Source organism: Hylobates moloch, unplaced genomic scaffold (assembly GCF_009828535.3).
Source record: "Hylobates moloch isolate HMO894 unplaced genomic scaffold, HMol_V3 SCAFFOLD_10, whole genome shotgun sequence".
NCBI lineage: Eukaryota > Metazoa > Chordata > Mammalia > Primates > Hylobatidae > Hylobates > Hylobates moloch.
This window is the reverse complement of record NW_026652285.1, coordinates 67,705,892-67,725,661: the sequence shown is the minus strand read 5'-3', so window position 1 is coordinate 67,725,661 and position 19,770 is coordinate 67,705,892. Positions and strand designations below refer to the sequence as shown.

Sequence of the window (19,770 nt, the reverse complement as noted above, 5' to 3'; positions counted from 1 at the left end):
TTCTCATTGGTTTCAAATAACTTTTTTATTTCTGCCTTCATTTCATTATTTACCCAGTAGTCATTCAGGAGCAGGTTGTTCAGTTTCCATGTAGTTGTGTAGTTTTGAGTGAGTTTCTTAATCCTGAGTTCTAATTTGATTGCACTGTGGTCTAAGAGACTGTTATGATTTCTGTTCTTTTGCATTTGCTGAGGAGTGTTTTACTTCCAATTATGTGGTCAGTTTTAAAAGAATTGTGATGTGGTTCTGAGAAGAATGTATATTCTGTTGATTTGGGGTGGAGAGTTCTGTAGATGTCTATTAGGTCCACTTGGTCCAGAGCTGAGTTCAAGTCCTGAATATCCTTGTTAATTTTCTGTCTCATTGATCTGTCTTATATGAAAGTGGAGTGTTAAAGTGTCCCACTATTATTGTGCGGGAGTCTAAGTCTCTTTGTAGGCCTCTAAGAACTTGCTTTATGGATCTGGGTGCTCCTGTATTGGGTGCATATATATTTAGGATAGTAAGCTCTTCTTGTTGCATTGATCCCTTTACCATTATGTAATGCCCTTCTTTGTCTTTTTTTATCTTTGTTGGTTTAAAGTCTGTTTTATCAGAGACTAGCATTGCAACCCCTGCTTTTTTTTTTTTTCTGTCCATTTGCTTGGTAAATATTCCTCCATCCATTTATTTTGAGCCTATGTCTGTCTTTGCACGTGAGGTGGGTCTCCTTATGCACACTGATGGGTCTTGACTATTGAATTTGCAAGTTTGTGTCCTTTAATTGGGGCATTTAGCCCGTTTACATTTACGGTTAATATTTTTATGTGTGAATTTGATCCTATCATTATGATGCTAGCAGGTTATTTTGCCCATTAGTTGATGGAGTTTCTTCACAGTGTCAATAGTCTTTACAATTTGGTATTTTTTTGCAGTGGCTGGTACCGGATTTTCCTTTCCATATTTAATACTTCCTTCAAGAGCTCTTGTAAGGCAGGCCTGGTGGTGACAGAATCTCTCAACATTTGCCTGTCTGCAAAGGATTTTATTTCTCCTTCGCTTATGAAACTTAGTTTGGCTGGATATGAAATTCTGGGTTGAAAATTCTTTAAGAATATTGAATATTGGCCTCCACTTTCTTCTGGCTTATAGAGTATCTGCAGATAGATCCGCTGTTAGTCTGAAGGACTTCCCTTTGTGGGTAACCCAACCATTCTCTCTGACTGCCCTTAACATTTTTTCCTTCATTTCAACTTTGGTGAATCTGACAATTATGTGTCTTGGGATTTGCTCTTCTCAAGGAGTATCTTTGTGGCATCCTCTGTATTTCCTGAATTTGAATGCTGGCCTGTCTTGGTAGGTTAGGGAAGTTCTCCTGGATAATATCTTGCAGAGTGTTTTCCAACTTGGTTCCATTCTCCCTGTCACTTTCAGGTACACCATACACCATACACCAATTGGTCTTTTCACAGTCCCGAATTTCTTGGAGGCTTTGTTTGTTCTTTTTCATTTTTTTTTCTCTAACCTTGTCTTCATGCTTTATGTCATTAAGTTGATCTTTAGTCTCTGATATCCTTTCTTCTGCTTGATCAATTCAACTATTGATACTTGTGTATGCTTCACGAAGTTCTCACGATGTGTTTTTCAGCTCCATCAGGTCATTTATGTTATTCTAGTTAGCAGTTCCTCTAACCTTTTTTCAAGGTTCTTAGCTTCCTTTCATTGGGTTAAAAAATGCTCCTTTAGCTTGGAGGAGTTTGTTATCATCCACCTTCTGAAGCCTACTTCTGTCAATTTGTCAAGCTAATTCTCCGTCCAGTTTTGTTCCCTTGCTGGAGAGGAGTTGTGATCGTTTGCAGGAGAACAGGCGTTCTGGTTTTTGGAATTTTCAGCCTTTTTGTGCTGGTTTTTACTCATCTTCATGGATTTATCTACATTTGGTCTTTGACACTAGTGACCTTTGGATGGGGTTTTTGTGTGGACGTCCTTTTTGTTGATGTTGATGCTATTCCTTTCTGTTTGTTAGTTTTCCTTCTAACAGTCAGGCCCCTCTGCTGGAGTTTGCTGGAGGTCCACTCCAGACTCTGTTTGCCTGGGTATCACCAGTGGAGGTTTCAGAACAGCAGATACTGCTGCCTGATCCTTCCTCTGGAAGCTTCCTCCCAGAGGGGCACCTGCCAGATGCCAGCTGGAGCTCTCCTGTGAGGTGTCTGTCGACCCCTGCTTGGAGGTGTCTCCTTGTCAGGAGGCACGGGGGTCAGGGACCCACTTGAGGAGGCAGTCTTTCCCTGAGCAGAGTTCAAATGCTGTGCTGGGAGATCTGCTGCTCTCTTCAGAGCCAGCAGGCAGGAACGTTTAATTCTGCTGTAGCTGCGCCCACAGCCGCCCCTTCCCCCAGGTGCTCTGTCTCAGGGAGATGGGAGTTTGATCTATAAGCTACTGACTGGGGCTGCTGCCTTTCTTTCAGAGATGCCCTGCCCAGAGAGGAGGAATCTAGAGAGGCAGTCTAGCTACAGCGGCTTTGCCGAGCAAACATCCCTGCGGCTTTGTTTACACTGTGAGGGGAGAACCGCCTACTCAAGCCTCAGTAATGGGGGACGCCCCTCCCCCCACCAAGCTCAAGCATCCCAGGTTGACTTCAGACTGCTGTGCCAGCAGCCAGAATTTCAAGCCAATGGATCTTAGCTTGCTGGGCTCCTTGGGGGTGAGATCCACTGAGCTAGACCACTTGGCTCCCTGGCTTCAGCCCCCTTTTGAGGGGAGTGAACGGTTCTGTCTCGCTGGCATTCCAAGCGCCACTGGTGTATGAAAAAACTCCTGCAGCTAGCTCGGTGTCTGCCCAAATGGCCGCCCAGTTTTGTGCTTAAAACCCAGGGCCCTGGTGGTGTAGGCACCCAAGGGAATCTTCTGGTCTGCAAGTTGTGAAGACCATGGGAAAAGCGTAGTGTCTGCTGGAATGCACCATTCCTCACCGCACAGTCCCTCACGGCTTCCCTTGGTTAGGGGAGGGAGTTCCCCAACCCCCTATGCTTCTTGGGTGAGGCGACACCCCACCTGGCTTCTGCTTGCCCTCCGTGGGCTGCACCCACTGTCTAACCAGTCCCAGTGAGGTGAGCCAGGTACCTCAGTTGGAAATGCAGAAATCACCTGCCTTCTACATTGATCCTGTTGGGAGCTGCAGACTGGAGCTGTTCCTATTCGGCCATCTTGCCAGCCTGTGGAGGTTTTAAAAACTATTTTTTAATTGTGGAAAGTAACATATTGAAAAACATAAACACGATTTATACTTCGGTGAGTTATTAAAATGTGGATACATAGTTATTGCCGTGCAGGTCAGGAAATAGAATATTGCCAGCATCTTGGTGCCATTCATGCACACCTTCCCAACAGCACATCTTCCTTTCCTCTATAGCAGGGGTCCCCAAGCCCTGGGCCACAGACTGGTACCAGTCCATGGCCTGTTAGGAACCAGACCATACAGCAGGAGGTAAGTAGTAAGCCAGTGACCATCACTGGCTGAGCTCTGCTCCCTGTCAGATCAGTGGTGGCATTAGATTCTCATAGGGGCATGAATCCTCTTGTGAACTGCATATGCAGGGGATCTAGGTTGCACGCTCCATATGAGAATGTGACTAATGCCTGATGATCTGAGGTGGAACAGTTTCTCATCCCAAAAACACATCCTCCCCATCCCTGCCCCCACCCTAGTCCATGAAAAAATTGTCTTCCACAATGGGAGATGGGTGCACCAGAATCTCATAAGTCACCACTAAAGAACTTACCATGTAACCAAATACCACCTGTTCCCCAAAAACCTATGGGAATAAAAAAATTTTTAAAAGAGAAATATCGGAAACAGTAATTACTGAGAATTTTCCAAGTTAATGTCAGACACCATACCACAAATACAGGAAGCTTTCTTAGTTTGAACGAAGCCAGAAGAAAAACGCACTTTACCTTTAGAGGAGCAGAACATTCAATTTCTCCTCAGAAACCATGTAAGGAAGAAGAGAGTGGAGTGAAATATTTAAAAGTATTGATTTAAAATGTTGAGAGAAACACCTTACCTTATTAAGAACATGAGCTCAGATACCTCTAGGGATCTAGATTAAGAGAACCTTTGAATGACTGAGTTCCACCTGTCAAGACTCAGATTCCCAGCAGGGTCAGATTTGCCCAACAGGTGTGATCATCCCACATGTGGCCGATGGCACAGGGTGCTTTGATTAACCAGATGCTGGCAGCAGCCATCACCCGCACTCCGTGGTCATCACAACCACAGCACCATGTTTTCACCCCTCCCAGCCCCAGAGGTTGTGGAGCAGCATATTGCGGATCAGTGCACTGCATGATTCCTAAAGCTGTTTGCATTTAAAACAATCAGATACATTTCTATTGCTGAGCGAAGGTTTTTGCCTTTTTTAGACAGTCTGGCTGTCTCACACAGGCTGGAGTGTGGAGTGCAGTGGTGCTATCCTAGCTCACAGAGGCCTTGAACTCCTGGGTCCAAGTGATCCTCCTGCTTTAGCCTCTAGAGTAGCTGGGACTATAGGCATCTGCTACCATGCATGGCTAATTAAAAAAAATTTTTTTTTTTTTAGAGATGGGGTCTTGGTATGTTGCCCAGGCTGGTCTCAAACTCCTGGCCTCAAGTGATGCTCCTGTCACTGCCTGCCAAATGCTGGGATTACAGGCATGAGCCACTGTTCCAGGCCTGCAATTTTTTTTTTTTTTTTTGAGATGGAGTCTCGCTCTGTTGCCCAGGCTGGAGTGCAGTGGCGCGATCTCGGCTCACTTGCAAGCTCTGCCTCCCAGGTTCATGCCATTCTCCTGCCTCAGCCTCCCGAGTAGCTGGGACTATAGGCGCCCACCACCATGCCTGGCTAATTTTTTGTATTTTTAGTAGAGACGGGGTTTCACCGTGTTAGCCAGGATAGTCTCAATCTCCTGACCTCGTGATCTGCCCATCTCGGCCTCCCAAAGTGCTGGGATTACAGGCGTGAGTCACTGCACCCAGCCCCGGGCCTGCAATTTTATTTGAATAAAATATTTGTCTCTTTTATCAAAAAGTTCTTCATTTTACTGGGTTCCCAAATATCTAAACTGATGTGCATCTAGTGCCATATGAAATATATAAGAAATTCATCAGTTTGTTAGTTTCTTCAGTTTCTTTCTTTCTTTTTTTTTTTTTGAATCAGTCTCACTTTGTCTCCCAGGCTGCAGTGCAATGGTACGATCTTGGCTCATTGCAACCTCTGCCTCCTGGGCAGGTGATTCTCCTGCCTCTGCCTCCCAAGTAGCTGGGATTACAGGCTCCTGCCACCACGCCCAGCTAATTTTTGTTATTTTCAGTAGAGACGGGGTTTCACCATGTTGGTCAGGCTGGTCTCAAACTCCTGACCTCAGGTAATCCACCCACCTCGGCCTCCCAAAGTTCTGGGATTACAGGTGTGAGCCACCGTGCCCCACCTCTTCAGTTTATTTCTTTAAGGACACAGACTTTAGAGCCAGACCCTGGATTCATATTCCACAATCATAGCTCTGCTGTTTACTAGCAGTTACTTCCTTTCAGTTTTTACATAATCTTACTTTGGGCAATTATGTAATCTCTTGGTGCCTCTGTAAAATGGAGATGATAATAGTACCCATTTCATAGTGTCGCTGTAATGATTAAATTAGTATGAATAAAGTATTTAATATATTGCCAAGAGCATAGTATAAATGTATGCAAGTATGAACTATTATTATATTTATAAAATGAGACATTACTAATTAAATTTCACACAGGCAACATAAAAATACCTTAAAATTTTTTTTGGTGGGGAATTGCCCTTTAAAAATTAAATTACTGGCTGGGCACAGTGGCTCATGCCTGTAATCCCAGCACTTTGGGAGGCAAAGGAGGGCAGATCACTTGAGGTCGGGAGGTCGAGACTTGCCTAGCCAACATAGTGAAACCCCGTCTCTACTAAAAATATAAAAATTAGCCGGGCGTGGTTGTGTGTGCCTGTAATCCCAGCTATTTGGGAGGCTGAGGCAGGATAGTCGCTTGAACCCAGGAGGTGGAGGTTGCAGTGAACCAACATCGTACCACTTAACTCCAGCCTGGGAGATAGAGTGAGACTTCATCTAAAAAAAAAATACATAACATAAATATAAAATTAAATTACTTCATCTGGAGAAGCGTTTTGCTGTGGCATTTAGCTTAGAACTGTACTATGAGGAATACCGGTGAATTATTCATTCCTTAATTCAGTATTTTTTGAGTGTTTGCCAGGCATATGCTGCATTCTAGGAAGACAGGGAATTTACACACCAGTAGAGGAAGCGGTAACTAAGTGAACGAATAAAGCCCAGGATAATTATCCAGAATCAGCAGAAAGGCCTGGGAGGATTTGTTGTGTGCATGAAGCAGATGAGAGGCCTGGGCTGGACCGTGGTGAGCCGGGGAGAGAGGAAACAAGGGCTGTCAGAGAGGGTGCTGGAGCCATGTTTTGCAGGGTCTTCAAGACTCCAGCAAGCAGCTAGGAGTATCTACGGGGAGTTTAAATTTCTTTTCAAGGAAGTGTGATGAGAGGTTTTACCCAGGGGAATGTGCTGGTTTCATTTACATTTGCTGAAGTTTTTTCTGTCTACTGCATAGAGAATGAATTGGAGACGGGCAGGCCCAGCCTGGCAGTAGACAAGTGTAACACTCCAGGGCTAGGCTGAGGGGCGGCAGTGAGGTGGAAGGAAGTGCATGCAGTCAAGTCAGATCACACACATTTATTTTGGTGGTAGACTTGACAGGTGGTGATGATGGCTTGGATGAGGAAGACAATGAGGAGGCATGGATATTACGTAGATTTTTGGCTAAGTGCAATTTTGACAGTATGCATATATTCCCTCTATTATTAAACTTTCTTTTCATTTAGACATGATCCTTCTCAAAACTGTAAATGTTCTAGTGTGTGTGCTGCCCAAGTGAACATGAAGACTGCACATTTTTTAGGTATTTTAAAACTTTCCCAATCTAGATTTTTTTGCACTGCAAATCGTACAGTTGTTTCAAATTTCTTCTTGTTTTCTTGTTTAGTAATGGGAACCTCCTTTGTTGATATCTTGGGTATTTAATTGGGAGCATTTTACCTGTTAATTATGGCTGTTGAGGATTTAAACTCACTTTATTTACCACTAGTCTTTTGAAATAAGATTGCTGAATATCCTGCCTGCCCTGGGGAGTGTCAGAGCCTGTGAAGGCCTGCACCTGTTGAGAGGCAGCCTTCCCTCCTCTGCGATTCCTGCTTCTGGCTTCTATGGGCCATGAAGGGGTGTGGGGTGGGAGGGGCACCTGGAGCCGCTGAGCCAGCTCCACTTGAGTCTCACTGTGTAACTCTATTGTTCTTTTCAGCATGGCCTTCAGGGGTAGGAAGTCAGGCTTATGAGATTTTATCTACTGTCACTGGGACTAGTATACCTCCTCAGTAAGTGGAATGTATTATTATTTTACTAAAATATGGCTTCTTCGTGTGAATGAAGTGAGATCAAGCATATAAAGCAATCTTTAGTTAAAAGATTGCTTAAATTGTTACATGTGAAATTAATTATTTTACTTTTTTCTAAGAAATGAAGAGAAACTGGGAAAAAAATTCATTAGACAGTAATGCATAGAGATTTTTTTACACCTAAATGAGAAGCCAGAAATTCATATAAGACATAAGAACTTCAAAAACATTTCTTAGGCACAGACTATTATTAAACACTCATGGATGTTTTTGATTTTCTATTACATAAAAATGCTCAAGTCAACTTCATATTCAGAACATTTAAAAATAACTCAGTCTTAAAAAAGAAGATATAAAGTATTATCAGCTGTGCTTTTTGTGCATAATTAGCATGTGCCTGTGGAGGTATAATGACTTCTAGCCTAATGATAGTATCATGATCAAAAGTTCAGATGGTAAAAATTGGAGCTCCAGCTGGATGACACATTTTATAACAATTCAAAGATGACTCCAGCATAGAAGCCATGCTATTTTAGTTCTTTGTAATCCCCCCTTCACCCATCAATGGGCCGTGAAGGCACTGATAAAAGAGCCTTTTAGAAATGCTTCTATTTGTTTCCTTTTTACAGATTTAATGTGTGCCTACCATTTCCTTCAGTGCTGGACAGGCTGCTGTGAAGGGACATCACCTTTTCCCTTTTTCCAAGATGGCTCAAGATTCAGTAGATCTTTCTTGTGATTATCAGTTTTGGATGCAGAAGCTTTCTGTATGGGATCAGGCTTCCACTTTGGAAACCCAGCAAGACACCTGTCTTCACCTGGCTCAGTTCCAGGAGTTCCTGAGGAAGATGTATGAAGCCTTGAAAGAGATGGTAAGTAGTGGACCAGAGTAATGAAATTATTTTCTGACTTCAGGGACTCTACCAGATTTCACCAAGACAGAATGCCACCCAGAATTGGGACTTGTGGTATTGACTGAAGTGCCGATGGATTAAGAAGACAAATTAAGAGCTGGTTTCCTAGTCTTCGATTTATTATATTATTATAATTTCTTCTTGAGTAGCTGTATTGTCACATGACACTTACTGACCAAGCAAGTTGTTCTTAAATAATCAAGATTTCATGCTTGTTGTCAAGTAGTAAATGGGATTCTTTTGAAGGCCTTTGTGTCCCTTGAATCTTGGAGAATTTGTTACATGCTTAACCCTTCCTCAACCCTCTTCTCAAGTGGGCTGTCCTAAGAGATGATCAATATTAAGATCTCTTCTTGTAATACTTTTTATAAATATTAAGATTTTGAGTATCTTTACTATTATATAATTTATTATTTTCAAAATTTAATATATTTTCGTTTTGATGTCATGTTTTATTATGATAGATATTTTTATGATTTAGCACATGTCGTTATATTATGAGCTAGTATTTTGTATTTAATTTCAAAATGAAAAGCAAAATTGTCACTTAACAAAGTGTTCTTGTGTTAAGCTTTTCTTCCCTTAATCAAAGAGTAAGTAGGAAATTTGAAGAATCATTTGTATTGATAATGTGAGTTCATATGTCTTTAGAAACTATAAGGAAAGATACAGTCTGTGTGAACAGCCAATGCTAATTTTTAAAATTTTTTTTTAATGAGACATATGTAACTTGACCTTTATGTGGTCCCAAAAAGTCTAGGACCAGCCTTGATGCTGGGACACATGTGAGAGATGTTTTGCTGCAGTAGCAGAAAGTGCCCATCGTGTCGGCTTACCTGCACGTTATCCTAGTTTGCTTTTATTTTTGAACTTTTATGAAAGGTAACCAGTGGAAAAAGGTCTGGTTGTACAATAGCATGCATGTGTGTTTTTAAATCTTAAGCTGTTTTCTATTTGGTTGATCCTTTTTCTGTTTCAGGGTTTAGATTGTTACAGACTAAGTATGATGTCATTTGCCATACAGTAATCAAAATAGTAATAGACAGATATATACATTTATGCTTTGGCTGCTTTTGTTTCTTTTTCCAAGTTCCAGAGTTCTCGTCCCTTTAAATTTTCTTCTTTGAAATAGTCTTACTGGAGCTGTGTTCGTAACCTCTCTTATGTTAGAATAAAACAACCAGGATAAAGATATGGGATTATATAGTTATTAATCACCAATAATGTGTTTTCAACTCTTAAGCAGTCTTTGTTATTTTTAAATGAAGTAGGCTTTACTGACTGTTAAGTATGAGTAGAATTAATTTTGCAACACAATTGGTTTTACCTATGTCATACATCTTAGTTTGGTGACCTCGTTTAAGGATGAAGTAAGGTGGTTGGTTGTTTTTTAAACTTTATTTGAATTACTTACCTAAAGATCTTATCTAATTCTTTTTTGCTTACTTTTAAAAATGGTATACTAAACAAGAAGCATTCACGCTCCCTCAACCTATAATGTCAGTTCAGTCTTTCTGTGTTGCATAATACCTTTACTGACCAAAATTTATTTTTCTTTCACAGGATTCTAATACAATCATTGAGAGATTCCCCACAATTGGTCAACTGTTGGCAAAAGCTTGTTGGAATCCTTTTATTTTAGCATATGGTAAGAATCAAAAACGTGTCCTCTTAAAATGGCTGTTTTAATCTTTGCATTGTTTCACAGAGGCTTACATTATGAACCTTTCTCCTAGCTTTTTTTTTTTAATGGAACAACTTATCAAATGTATTCATTGTTCCATTACAAAGATGGCTTCCTATACTGTTGTCCATGTATGTGTGTGTAGTTTTGTATAGATAAACACACACACACACGCATGCATGCACCCATGCAGATCTTCAGGAAAATAGAGCTCTTCGTATTAGAGGACAGAAACTCCCAGATGATTTAAATATCTATTTTTGCCTGTAATCACTTTCATAACTTCATTTTAAATTCAATATAAAATGGCTATACTAATGATACCAAGTTAATTTTGTTTCATGGTTTCATAACTCACATGCTGTTTCCCATGTTGTAAAGTCATTCTTCAGAGTGTGAATCCTGCCGTGACTTTGCCTTTGACATTGGCTGCTTTGACTTTATTTAAGGGTGCCATTTTGGTTTTATCCAAGGTGGAGATGAATGTGGGGGCACTTTGGGGAGGTATTCCTTCACTGAGCTCCTGTCTGCTGTCCAGTCTCATTTCCTGTTTCATCTTCCACAGCTATACCTCATGGTGGTAGCCAGGTCCTGTTACTAACAGTGCCTGAAGGCACTTTGTGTCAGGATTCCTTTCACACTCATTCTCCTTTGAAATAGCCTTACTGGGCTGAGGTAGGAGCTGCTGGGAGTGTCTCCATGGCCTCCAGCATCTGCCTTGAATACACTTACTTCCCTGTCTGATGCCTGGAAGACAGCATGCCTCTCGAGAACAGGAACCATGGTTTTAGTTCTCTTTGTTGTCCTAGGGCCTCCCAAGGAGCATGGCTGAGGTTTGCTTTGGATTGACTGTATTATTAGCTAATGTAATATTTACTTTTAAGATTTTTTAAAGTCAAAGACTAATTGCATAATATAATGACATTGGAACCCAAAATAAAATGAATATTCCCCTTTGATGTTTTAAAGAATCATACAGTTTCCCATTTATAGGTTGTCATAGTCATTATTGGAAGAGACGTAAACTAGGCAGGAAAGGGACAATATGCGTGTTTAGCCCTGTGAGCAGGCGTGCATGGACGCCCACACACTCAGCCTCCCTCACTCCACCCCACCCTCGTATGTCCCTCCTCCTTCCCACTTACACCTCTTCCCCCAACCCCTAAACTTCTTCAAGTTCTTGATTCAAAATGGCAAAACTAGTGAGGCAGCAATGTGTTTGCCCCCCAGGGCCACGCTTACCTGTCCTAGGTTTATCTATTGCAGTTAGGTCAGTGTTTCTCAAACATCTTTGACCAGAAATACATTGTGTATACGCATATGCACATGGATATGCACACACACACAGTGAAACACATCTCATGAAAGAATGCATACAATGGCACCCCCTTTTGACTTTCTGCACTTTCAGTTACTCACAGTATAGTACAATAAGATTTTGAGAGAAATGGAGAGATCACATTTACTTAACTTTTTTTTTTTTTTTTTTTGAGACAGAGTTTTGCTCTTGTCACCCAGGCTGGAGTGCAATGGCACCATCTCGGCTCACTGCAACCTCCACCTCCCGGGTTCAAGCGATTCTCCTGCCTCAGCCTCCCAAGTAGCTGGGATTACAGGTGCCTGCCACCACACCCAGCTGATTTTTGCATTTTTAATAGAGATGGGGTTTCACCATGTTGGCCAGGCTGGTCTCAAACTCCTGACCTCAGGCGATTCGCCAGCCTCAGCCTCCCAAAGTGTTGGGATTACACGTGTGAGCCACCGCGCCTGGCCTAAGGGATTAACAATGACAACAATACAATAAATCAACAGTAACAATATAGTGTAATAAAAGTTATGTACTACACTATATTGTTACAGTTGATTTATTGTATTGTTGTCATTGTTAATCCCTTACTGTGCCTAGTTTATAAGTTAAACTTTATCATAGGTATGTGTATAGGAGAAAACACTGTATTTAAGGTTTGGTACTGTTCTCAGTTTCAGACATCCCCTGAGGGTCTTGGAACATTTCCCCCATTGATAAAGAGGGACTATTATATTATTATTCTGTGCAGTCCATGTTCACTATGCTGTTCATAGTGAATGGTGTTCATGACCCGAGACTGGATTTCATAACCCTTGATGCTTCTTAACCAGAAGTTTGAAGAACATTGATCTAGGCCAATATTGATGGCAGGAAAAAGGAAAAATTGTTGAATGACCTTCATTTAAAAGCAGTCCCCATTGTTAGGGGCTTCACGGATTTACTAATTGCTTTTTAGAAGGAAAGAAATACTACGTCCTTTAAATGTACATGGTGGATGTAATACATGCTCAGGTCAGAAATGTGAGAAACATGGGGAGGTTTATGATGTTGTGTGAGAGGCATTGCTCACTTTGAGCTGGGCACTGTTTTCTTTGGACTACACAATGGACCTAATTAATTCTTGATGACAGTGTTGCAGGGTAGATAATTATGGATTAGAGTCAGTAAGTCGCTTTTCCTAGAATACAACACTAAGAAGAGCCAGAACCCCACTCCTCATGTGACTTTAAAGTCCACCTTGCTGTAATGTTCTGTCCGTATTGGATCACATCTCGTGATTGAAGTGTTCCAGTCTTGGCATTCCCACTAGCCAGCTTCACTTGCACATACATATTCATTCAGAAGGTATTTACCAAGTGTTTTTTTTTTTTTTTTTTGAGACGAAGTCTTGCTCTGTTGCCCAGGCTGGAGTGCAGTGGCATGATCTCGGCTCACTGCAACCTCCATCTCCTGGGTTCAAGGGATTCTCCTGCCTCAGCCTCCTGAGTAGCTGGGACTATAGGCACCCACCACCACGTCCAGCTAATTTTTTGTATTTTTAGTAGAGATGGGGTTTCACCGTGTTAGCCAGGATGGTCTCGATCTCCTGACCTCATGATCTGCCCGCCTCGGCCTCCCAAAGTGCTGGGATTACAGGCGTGGGCCACCGCACCCAGCCTACAAAGTGTTTTTTTGTGTGTGTGTGCCAGCCCTTAGGAAAACGCGGCTCACCGTCTCTGCCCATTAGGAGCTTCCAGTCAGGGAAAAAGAGATACTTAAGCAGGTCAGCCTGACTCAATGTGATGGTTCTCTGAATGGGAGTAGCAGTTGCTGAGAGGAAGGGGGGTTTCTCAGGAGAGCCCCTGCTGGGGCAAACTTGAAGATGTGATTCTCTAAGACAGGGCATCTGAACTCGTGGGGTCTCATATTTCTTCTTTGTAAAAGTAGGAGTTCAGACTGATTTATTCTGGTGTCCTTGAACTTGTATCTGTCTATGATCTTTCCTTAGCACCTTATCTGCATTACCTTGGCCCCTCTGACAACCAGAAACAAATTCTCCATCCCTTTCTGCCTCAACGCTTGTGTTACCTTTAGAACTGCTCATAAATTTCAGTTTCCTGTTGAGGTATGCCCTGGCTCTGAGCTCACAGAGGTGGCTGAACGGCATGAAACTCCATTAGCAGTCAGATGTTGCCTGTGTCACCCCTGTTGTTTCACTAGTTGGGCACTTTCTTCCTGGAAGGGATCTTTTCTTATGGTTTTATAATATCAAAATTGCTTTTTTTTTTTTTTTTTTGAGACAGAGTCTCGCTCTTTCACCCAGGCTGGAGTGCAGTGGTGCGATCTTGGCTCACTGCAAGCTCTGCTTCCTAGGTTCACGCCATTCTCCTGCCTCAGCCTCCCGAGTAGCTGGGACTACAGGTGCCCACTACCATGCCCAGCTTTTTTTTTTTTTTTTGTATTTTTAGTAGAGACGGGGTTTCACCGTGTTAGCTAGGATGGTCTCAATCTCCTGACCTTGTGATCCGCCCACCTCAGCCTCCCAAAGTGCTGGGATTACAGGTGTGAGCCACCGCACCCGGCCCAAAATTGCTTTTTAATTACAGTAAAAGCAAACAATTTTCATCACGGAAAAAAGTAAGTCATACGTAGTGTTCATGGAGAATAGGATCAGAAAAGGGTAATAAGGAAGGAGGGATGATTCAGAAATGAAAAGATACTGAAAAGAGAAGAGACGAAATAGATAATGATGGAAAGTTAGAGAACACCTTTTTATTCGATGATGTCCTCAGCATACAAATACTGCCTTCACCTTCTGAAATTCTGATCCTATTGCTTCTAACTCTGCCCTCATGATTAAGCACGACAGCTGTTACCTCTCTTCTTCACTATTCACTATTTCTGTATAACAAATTTCTGCCAAACTTAGCAGCTTAAAACAGTGAATATTTATTGTTTTAAAAATTCATACTTTTAAACTATAGAATTAAAGTTTAAAGAATTGCTTTAGCTTTTATGTGGAATTTCAATTCCAGATATCAAAAAATAAAATACAAGATGGCAAGTATATGTTGTTATCTTCCTTTCCTTCCCACTCAGTTTTAGAATCCAAATTTACACTAAGATGGGCTGTCAGCGACTGTCCCTGCAGTGAATCCCAGGCAGTTTCCGATCTTACTCAACGTGCCCTGTGGGATGCTCCAGCCTGAGCTCAGGGCCTCCAGGGAGGAGCCTGACAGATGCCAGCCCCTGGAGTGAGTGCTGGTGGCACTTGTGAATAACAATCCATGGCTCATGTTTGTAAATTGCCTAAGCAAAGCAAACTGTAAGCTCATTAGCAGTGCATTTCAGTGCATTGACTCTGGGCACGGAAAGTCACCTCCTAAAGGTTGGGTGGAAGTTTCTCTGGCTCCTTCTCTTTTTTTATTTTTTGGGAGAAAAATAAAAAATAATATACTTTTTGAACTAAGTTTGCATAATCACTCAACACCTGGGGAAACTCCCAGTTTTGGGTATTCTTTTAGATTTAAGCTTCATAAACTGACATTTCCTTTCTTTTTTTTTTTTTTTTGATGGTGAATATCTGGTTTCTGGAAATGCTCTCCATCAGATTACATTCTTTTTAACAACCTGCATGTGTAAGGATGTCATTGGGTGCATCTGTCACGCTTACTACATGAAGCTAGGTAGAATTTCTTCTAATATTTAAACTATGGGAAGCATAACAGTCACATTTTTAATTAGTGGCATTGGTTAAACCTGAAGAATCCTAGGATCTTTAGTGGTTAAATTATATGACTCTTGAACTGATCTCAGGCAAGCCAGTGCTTTATAACGCTTTATTTGAGCTCATAAAAGCTAGGGGGAAAAAATGAATGGCCTCAGAATAACCCCTGATAAAGTTTTTTCAGAGATGTTAGTTATTGGAAAAGCATAAGCTATGTATGTTCACAGGGAAAAAAATGGGTTTAAAAATTACTGTTAGCATTATTTAGTTTGTGGATAAAAATACGAAGTCGCTTACTAGAGTTGGTATCGTTCTTATTTCTTTGTTAATGAAGTCCTTAGAAATGCTGGGTTTTGGCCAGGCACGGTGGCTCATGCCTGTGATCCCAGCAGGATGGCCATGGCAGGAGGATCACTTGAGCTCAGGAGTCGGAGACCAGCCTGGGTGACATGGTGAGATCTGGTCTCTATAAAAAATTAAAAAATTATCCGGGTGTGGTGGCACACACCTGTGGTCCCAGCTACTCAGGAGGCTGAGGTGGGAGAATCACTTGAGCCCGGGAGGTGGATGTTTCATTGAGCTGAGATCATGCCACTGCACTCCAGCCTGGGTGACAGAGCGAGACCCTGTCTCAAAAAAAAAAGAGAAAGATTGGGTTTATTAGATTGCAGAAGATGAGGCGGTAGAGAGTACTGATTCCAGGCACCGGCTGTCTTAGCCTCACCTCCATGGCCTTGTAAAGTCTGAAGTTGTTTTTTTTTTTTTTTTTTTTTTTTTTTTTGAGACGGAGTCTCGCTCTGTCACCCAGGCTGGAGTGCAGTGGCGCAATCTCGGCTCACTGCAAGCTCTGCCTCCCGGGTTCACGTCATTCTCCTGCCTCAGCCTCTCCGAGTAGCTGGGACTACAGGCGCACGCCACCACGCCCGGCTAATTTTTTTGTATTTTTAGTAGAGACGGGGTTTCACTGTGGTCTTGATCTCCTGACCTCGTGATCCGCCCGCCTCGGCCTCCCAAAGTGCTGGGATTACAAGCGTGAGCCACCGCGCCCGGCCAGTCTGAAGTTGTTTTGCCCTAGCTTGAGTACTGACATTTTCAGTTTCTAGGCCTCATTTTTGTTTCTTAATTGTGTTATAAAATCTTCAGCTGGAATAGACTCAGTCACCACAAAAGGAAAAAGAAAGTAGCTCATCAAGTAGATGTTCCTGCAAAATGTAAGATGTCAAAGTTCAGATTTTCATTGCATGTTTGGTAAAGTTTTATATTTTAAAGAATTTATATTTTAGAGTAAAAGAACATGTAAGAGACTTCTATTTTATCCAAAGCACTTGGTACTAAAAATATATTTTAAAACAATCCTTTCTATTAAATTTCTTTTTAACAAGTGGAGATATTTTGGCAAATTAAAAAATTAAAAGATTAAATCAGAAATATTGGCTACCAACTGCCTATAACCATTAAGTTGCCTTAGAAAGGTCGAAATTACTAACCGTTTGAAATGTGAGAAAACTGATCATGAGAAAAGCCTAGTTCTCTTAGTTCTTTCCATCATTCTCGTTTGGCTTTAAAAATTGATACTGTTACGGAAAGGAAATTGACCACACAAGAGTTAAGTGATCCCAAGGCCACAAGAAGGACAAAACCCCACAAAGTTAAGTTTAGGGAATTCTGAAGGACAGCTAGGAGAGCAAAGATAGAGTGAGGGAAAATATTCCTGTCAGCAGAAAGAGAACGTGCAAAGCGTGATGGTGAGAAAGCAAATGTTACATTCAGGGATACTTGTTCTGTGAACTTAGTAGTTTGAGGTTTTCCTAAATATAATGTTTAAAATGTTTTTATATTAATGATTTTTTCTGCTTGATAAAACTTATTAAGTTTTCCTTTTTGCAGATGAAAGCCAAAAAATTCTAATATGGTGCTTATGTTGTCTAATTAACAAAGAACCACAGAATTCTGGACAATCAAAACTTAACTCCTGGATACAGGTAAGAGAGTAAATCTTGCTCTGCACTTCTTTGAATTAAATCAATTATTTAAAAGTGCTGCTTAAAAAAATTTTGGGGGGGGGATCCAGTTCTATGATATTTTAGAAACTTTTTCAAACATACCCTTCACTGTTACACTATCTTGCTGAGTAAAAAGATTTTCATGAGATTTCAATTTTGCTTGACTGTGAATTCCAGAAGATATCAGTCCTTAGGGTGAAGACCTAATGTTGAGTGGTTTTGAAAAGTTTCTTTCAGGTGATTAAAATAATGTATTCCATTTCACTCTAGCAATTGCTATCCTTCAAAAAATTGCTTTTCCCTACCAACCTGGTTTAAATTCCTCTCCACATGCTTCCGTGCCTCTCTCAAAATCTGTTTTATAGTAAAATGAAAATTCAGCAGTGCAGCGGGAGCAGCACTCTTTATTTTGTGTCCCCGAAGTTGGTGCCTGGGCCAGCATATGCACAGACTGGATCTTGGTGCTGTGCGGCCTCTGCTGCTCGCTCACACTTTCCAGTTGGCTACCTACTGTGCTAGTCCAGATAGCTGACAGCTTCCTAGATTTTCCTGTCTGCTTCTGCTTTCTCCTCAAGGGCAGGCATAAGGTGGAGATGTGGTGAGGCTGGGCTGCAGCTGCCCTCACCAGCAGCGCATTGGCTGTTCTTTTCTGTTCCCCGCACTGCCTTGCTGCAGCAACCCCAGGACTGGCTGATGCCTGTCAGACTCCACTTAGTATGCATGTGGTTCAGATCAGCTGCTTAGTATTATGAAATCATCCAACCAGATTAGTGCATATGGTTTTGTCTATCAGTCTGACTGGTGATATCGTTACATTCACTGCTTTTTACGATTTCTGTTTTAGACAAAATTGCCAACAGATGATGAAGACAGTATTTATATTTTTCTGTTTGAAAGAATAGAAGGGAGTGAGAGGGATTGGGCAATGGAAGGAAAGAATACAAACTTTAATTGGAAGGAAAATTAATGTAAGGAACTGAAGAAAGGAATGGATAAGTAGAATTAGGGAAGAAAGAATGTGTAACAAGGCCGAAGAAACAAAATAACACATTTAGTCCTTAATTTTTTTAATTGTTGCCCTTATTGAGTATTTGATATTTTAATGAATATTTAGCATGTAATTTTGTATTAGATAGCTCACTGAGTCCTGAAGTAGGCCATCTAATGAAGTGTTTTTAGAGTGACTGGGTTAACTTTCTTCATTTAACTCATGACTTTATTAGCCTGTTTAAAAATTTCTGGCCTCACATTTTATTCTGTGTTTTTCTTGTTTAATACTATATCTACTTATTAGTAGCTACTTATTAAGTATAGTTCAGGGAGTTAAAACACTTAATCTGTGCCCTTGGGGAATTCCCAGACTGGTAACCAGGTCACTCCAGGACAGCGTGGTTGAGTTATTGCTAGAGCTGTGTTTAGGTGTGATGCTGATGTAGAGGGGGACACTTGCTCTGACATGGGGGTTTGGAGACATTTCCTGGGGCAGGTGACATGTTAATTGAATTCTGAAGGACAGCTAGGAGAGCAAGGATAGAATTAGGGAAAATATTCCTGTCAGCAGAAGCAGACTATGCAAAGTATGTTGGTGAGAAAGCAAACATATTCAGGGAACTGTGGGTGCTTAGGTGTACCTGGAACTTGGGGTTTTGTGGAGTTGGTGATGAAGCATGAAGCCAGAGAGACCAGCAAGCACGGTCTTTGCATATGACTATAGAAGGTTTTTATCTTGAATGCAGTAGGGTAGCCACCAGAGTATTTAAACAGAGAAATCATGCCTGGGCGCGGTGGCTCATGCCCCAGCACTTTGGGAGGCCAGGGTGGGCAGATCGTGACGTCAGGAGATCAAACCCGTCCTGGCTAACATGGTGAAACCTTGTCTCTACTAAAAATACAAAAAATTAGCCAGGCATGGTGGCACGTGCCTGTACTCCCAGCTACTAGGGAGACTGAGGCAGAAAAATCGCTTGAACCTGGGAGGCAGAGGTTGCAGTGAGCTGATATCATGCCACTGCACTCCAGCCTGGGTGAGAGAGTGAGACTCTGTCTCAAAAAAAGGAAAAAAAAAAGCCAGAGAAATCATGTAGCCCGTGTGAGTTTTAGAGACTAACAGCAAAAGGAAGTTGGTTGAGAAGAGGGCAAGGATAGATGTTGGAAGCTATTGTAGTGATAAGTTGAGAAATTGTGAGGGCCTCAAAGAAATGGAGAAGGGGGCCTGCTTTATAAGATATTAATAAGGTAAATACCCAGAAGGTATAATGGCAGATTAAATGTCGATACACTTAGGCATAGCTGGAAATGTACAGAGAGCAGGTGAATATCCCATTCTCAGGAGAGCAAGCTGATTTGCTGGCAGAGGGTTGAAAGTCAGCCACCTGTGGGAATAGTGGAAGCCTTAGGTGAGGTGAGGTCCGCTCCCAGTGAGTGCTGGGGTAGGGGCCCAGGGGAACTAGAGAGAGCCTTGGGGAGACACTGACCTTAAGGGGAAGTGGAAGAATGATTGATGCTACAGAATGCAAGGAGGGGTCCAAGAAATAGAAGGAGAGAAGCAACAGAGAATGAGTGCTCATTCATATCTAATACCATAGAGCAGTGCTGTCCAGTAGGAATAAAATACATGCTGCATAGATAATGGTAAACTTTCCAGGTGCTGCTTTAAAAAGCATAAAAAGAAATAGTTAAAATTAATTTTAA

The 19,770-nt window shown here is 41.7% G+C and overlaps 1 protein-coding gene across 2 annotated transcripts in view; it reads left to right on the top strand.

Annotated features, from left to right (window-relative positions):
* Positions 1-19,770, top strand: part of FANCC (FA complementation group C) — a 234,682-nt gene that overhangs the window by 60,451 nt on the left and 154,461 nt on the right. For both annotated transcript variants that reach the window (XR_004249867.2, XM_032164588.2), the window contains exons 2-4: positions 8,093-8,335; positions 9,941-10,025; positions 16,964-17,058. Coding sequence is in view for 1 of the 2 variants with exons in the window: in XM_032164588.2 (XP_032020479.1) it covers positions 8,171-8,335; positions 9,941-10,025; positions 16,964-17,058 (345 nt within the window). In the remaining variant the exon portion in view is untranslated. The remainder of the gene's footprint in view (positions 1-8,092; positions 8,336-9,940; positions 10,026-16,963; positions 17,059-19,770) is intronic.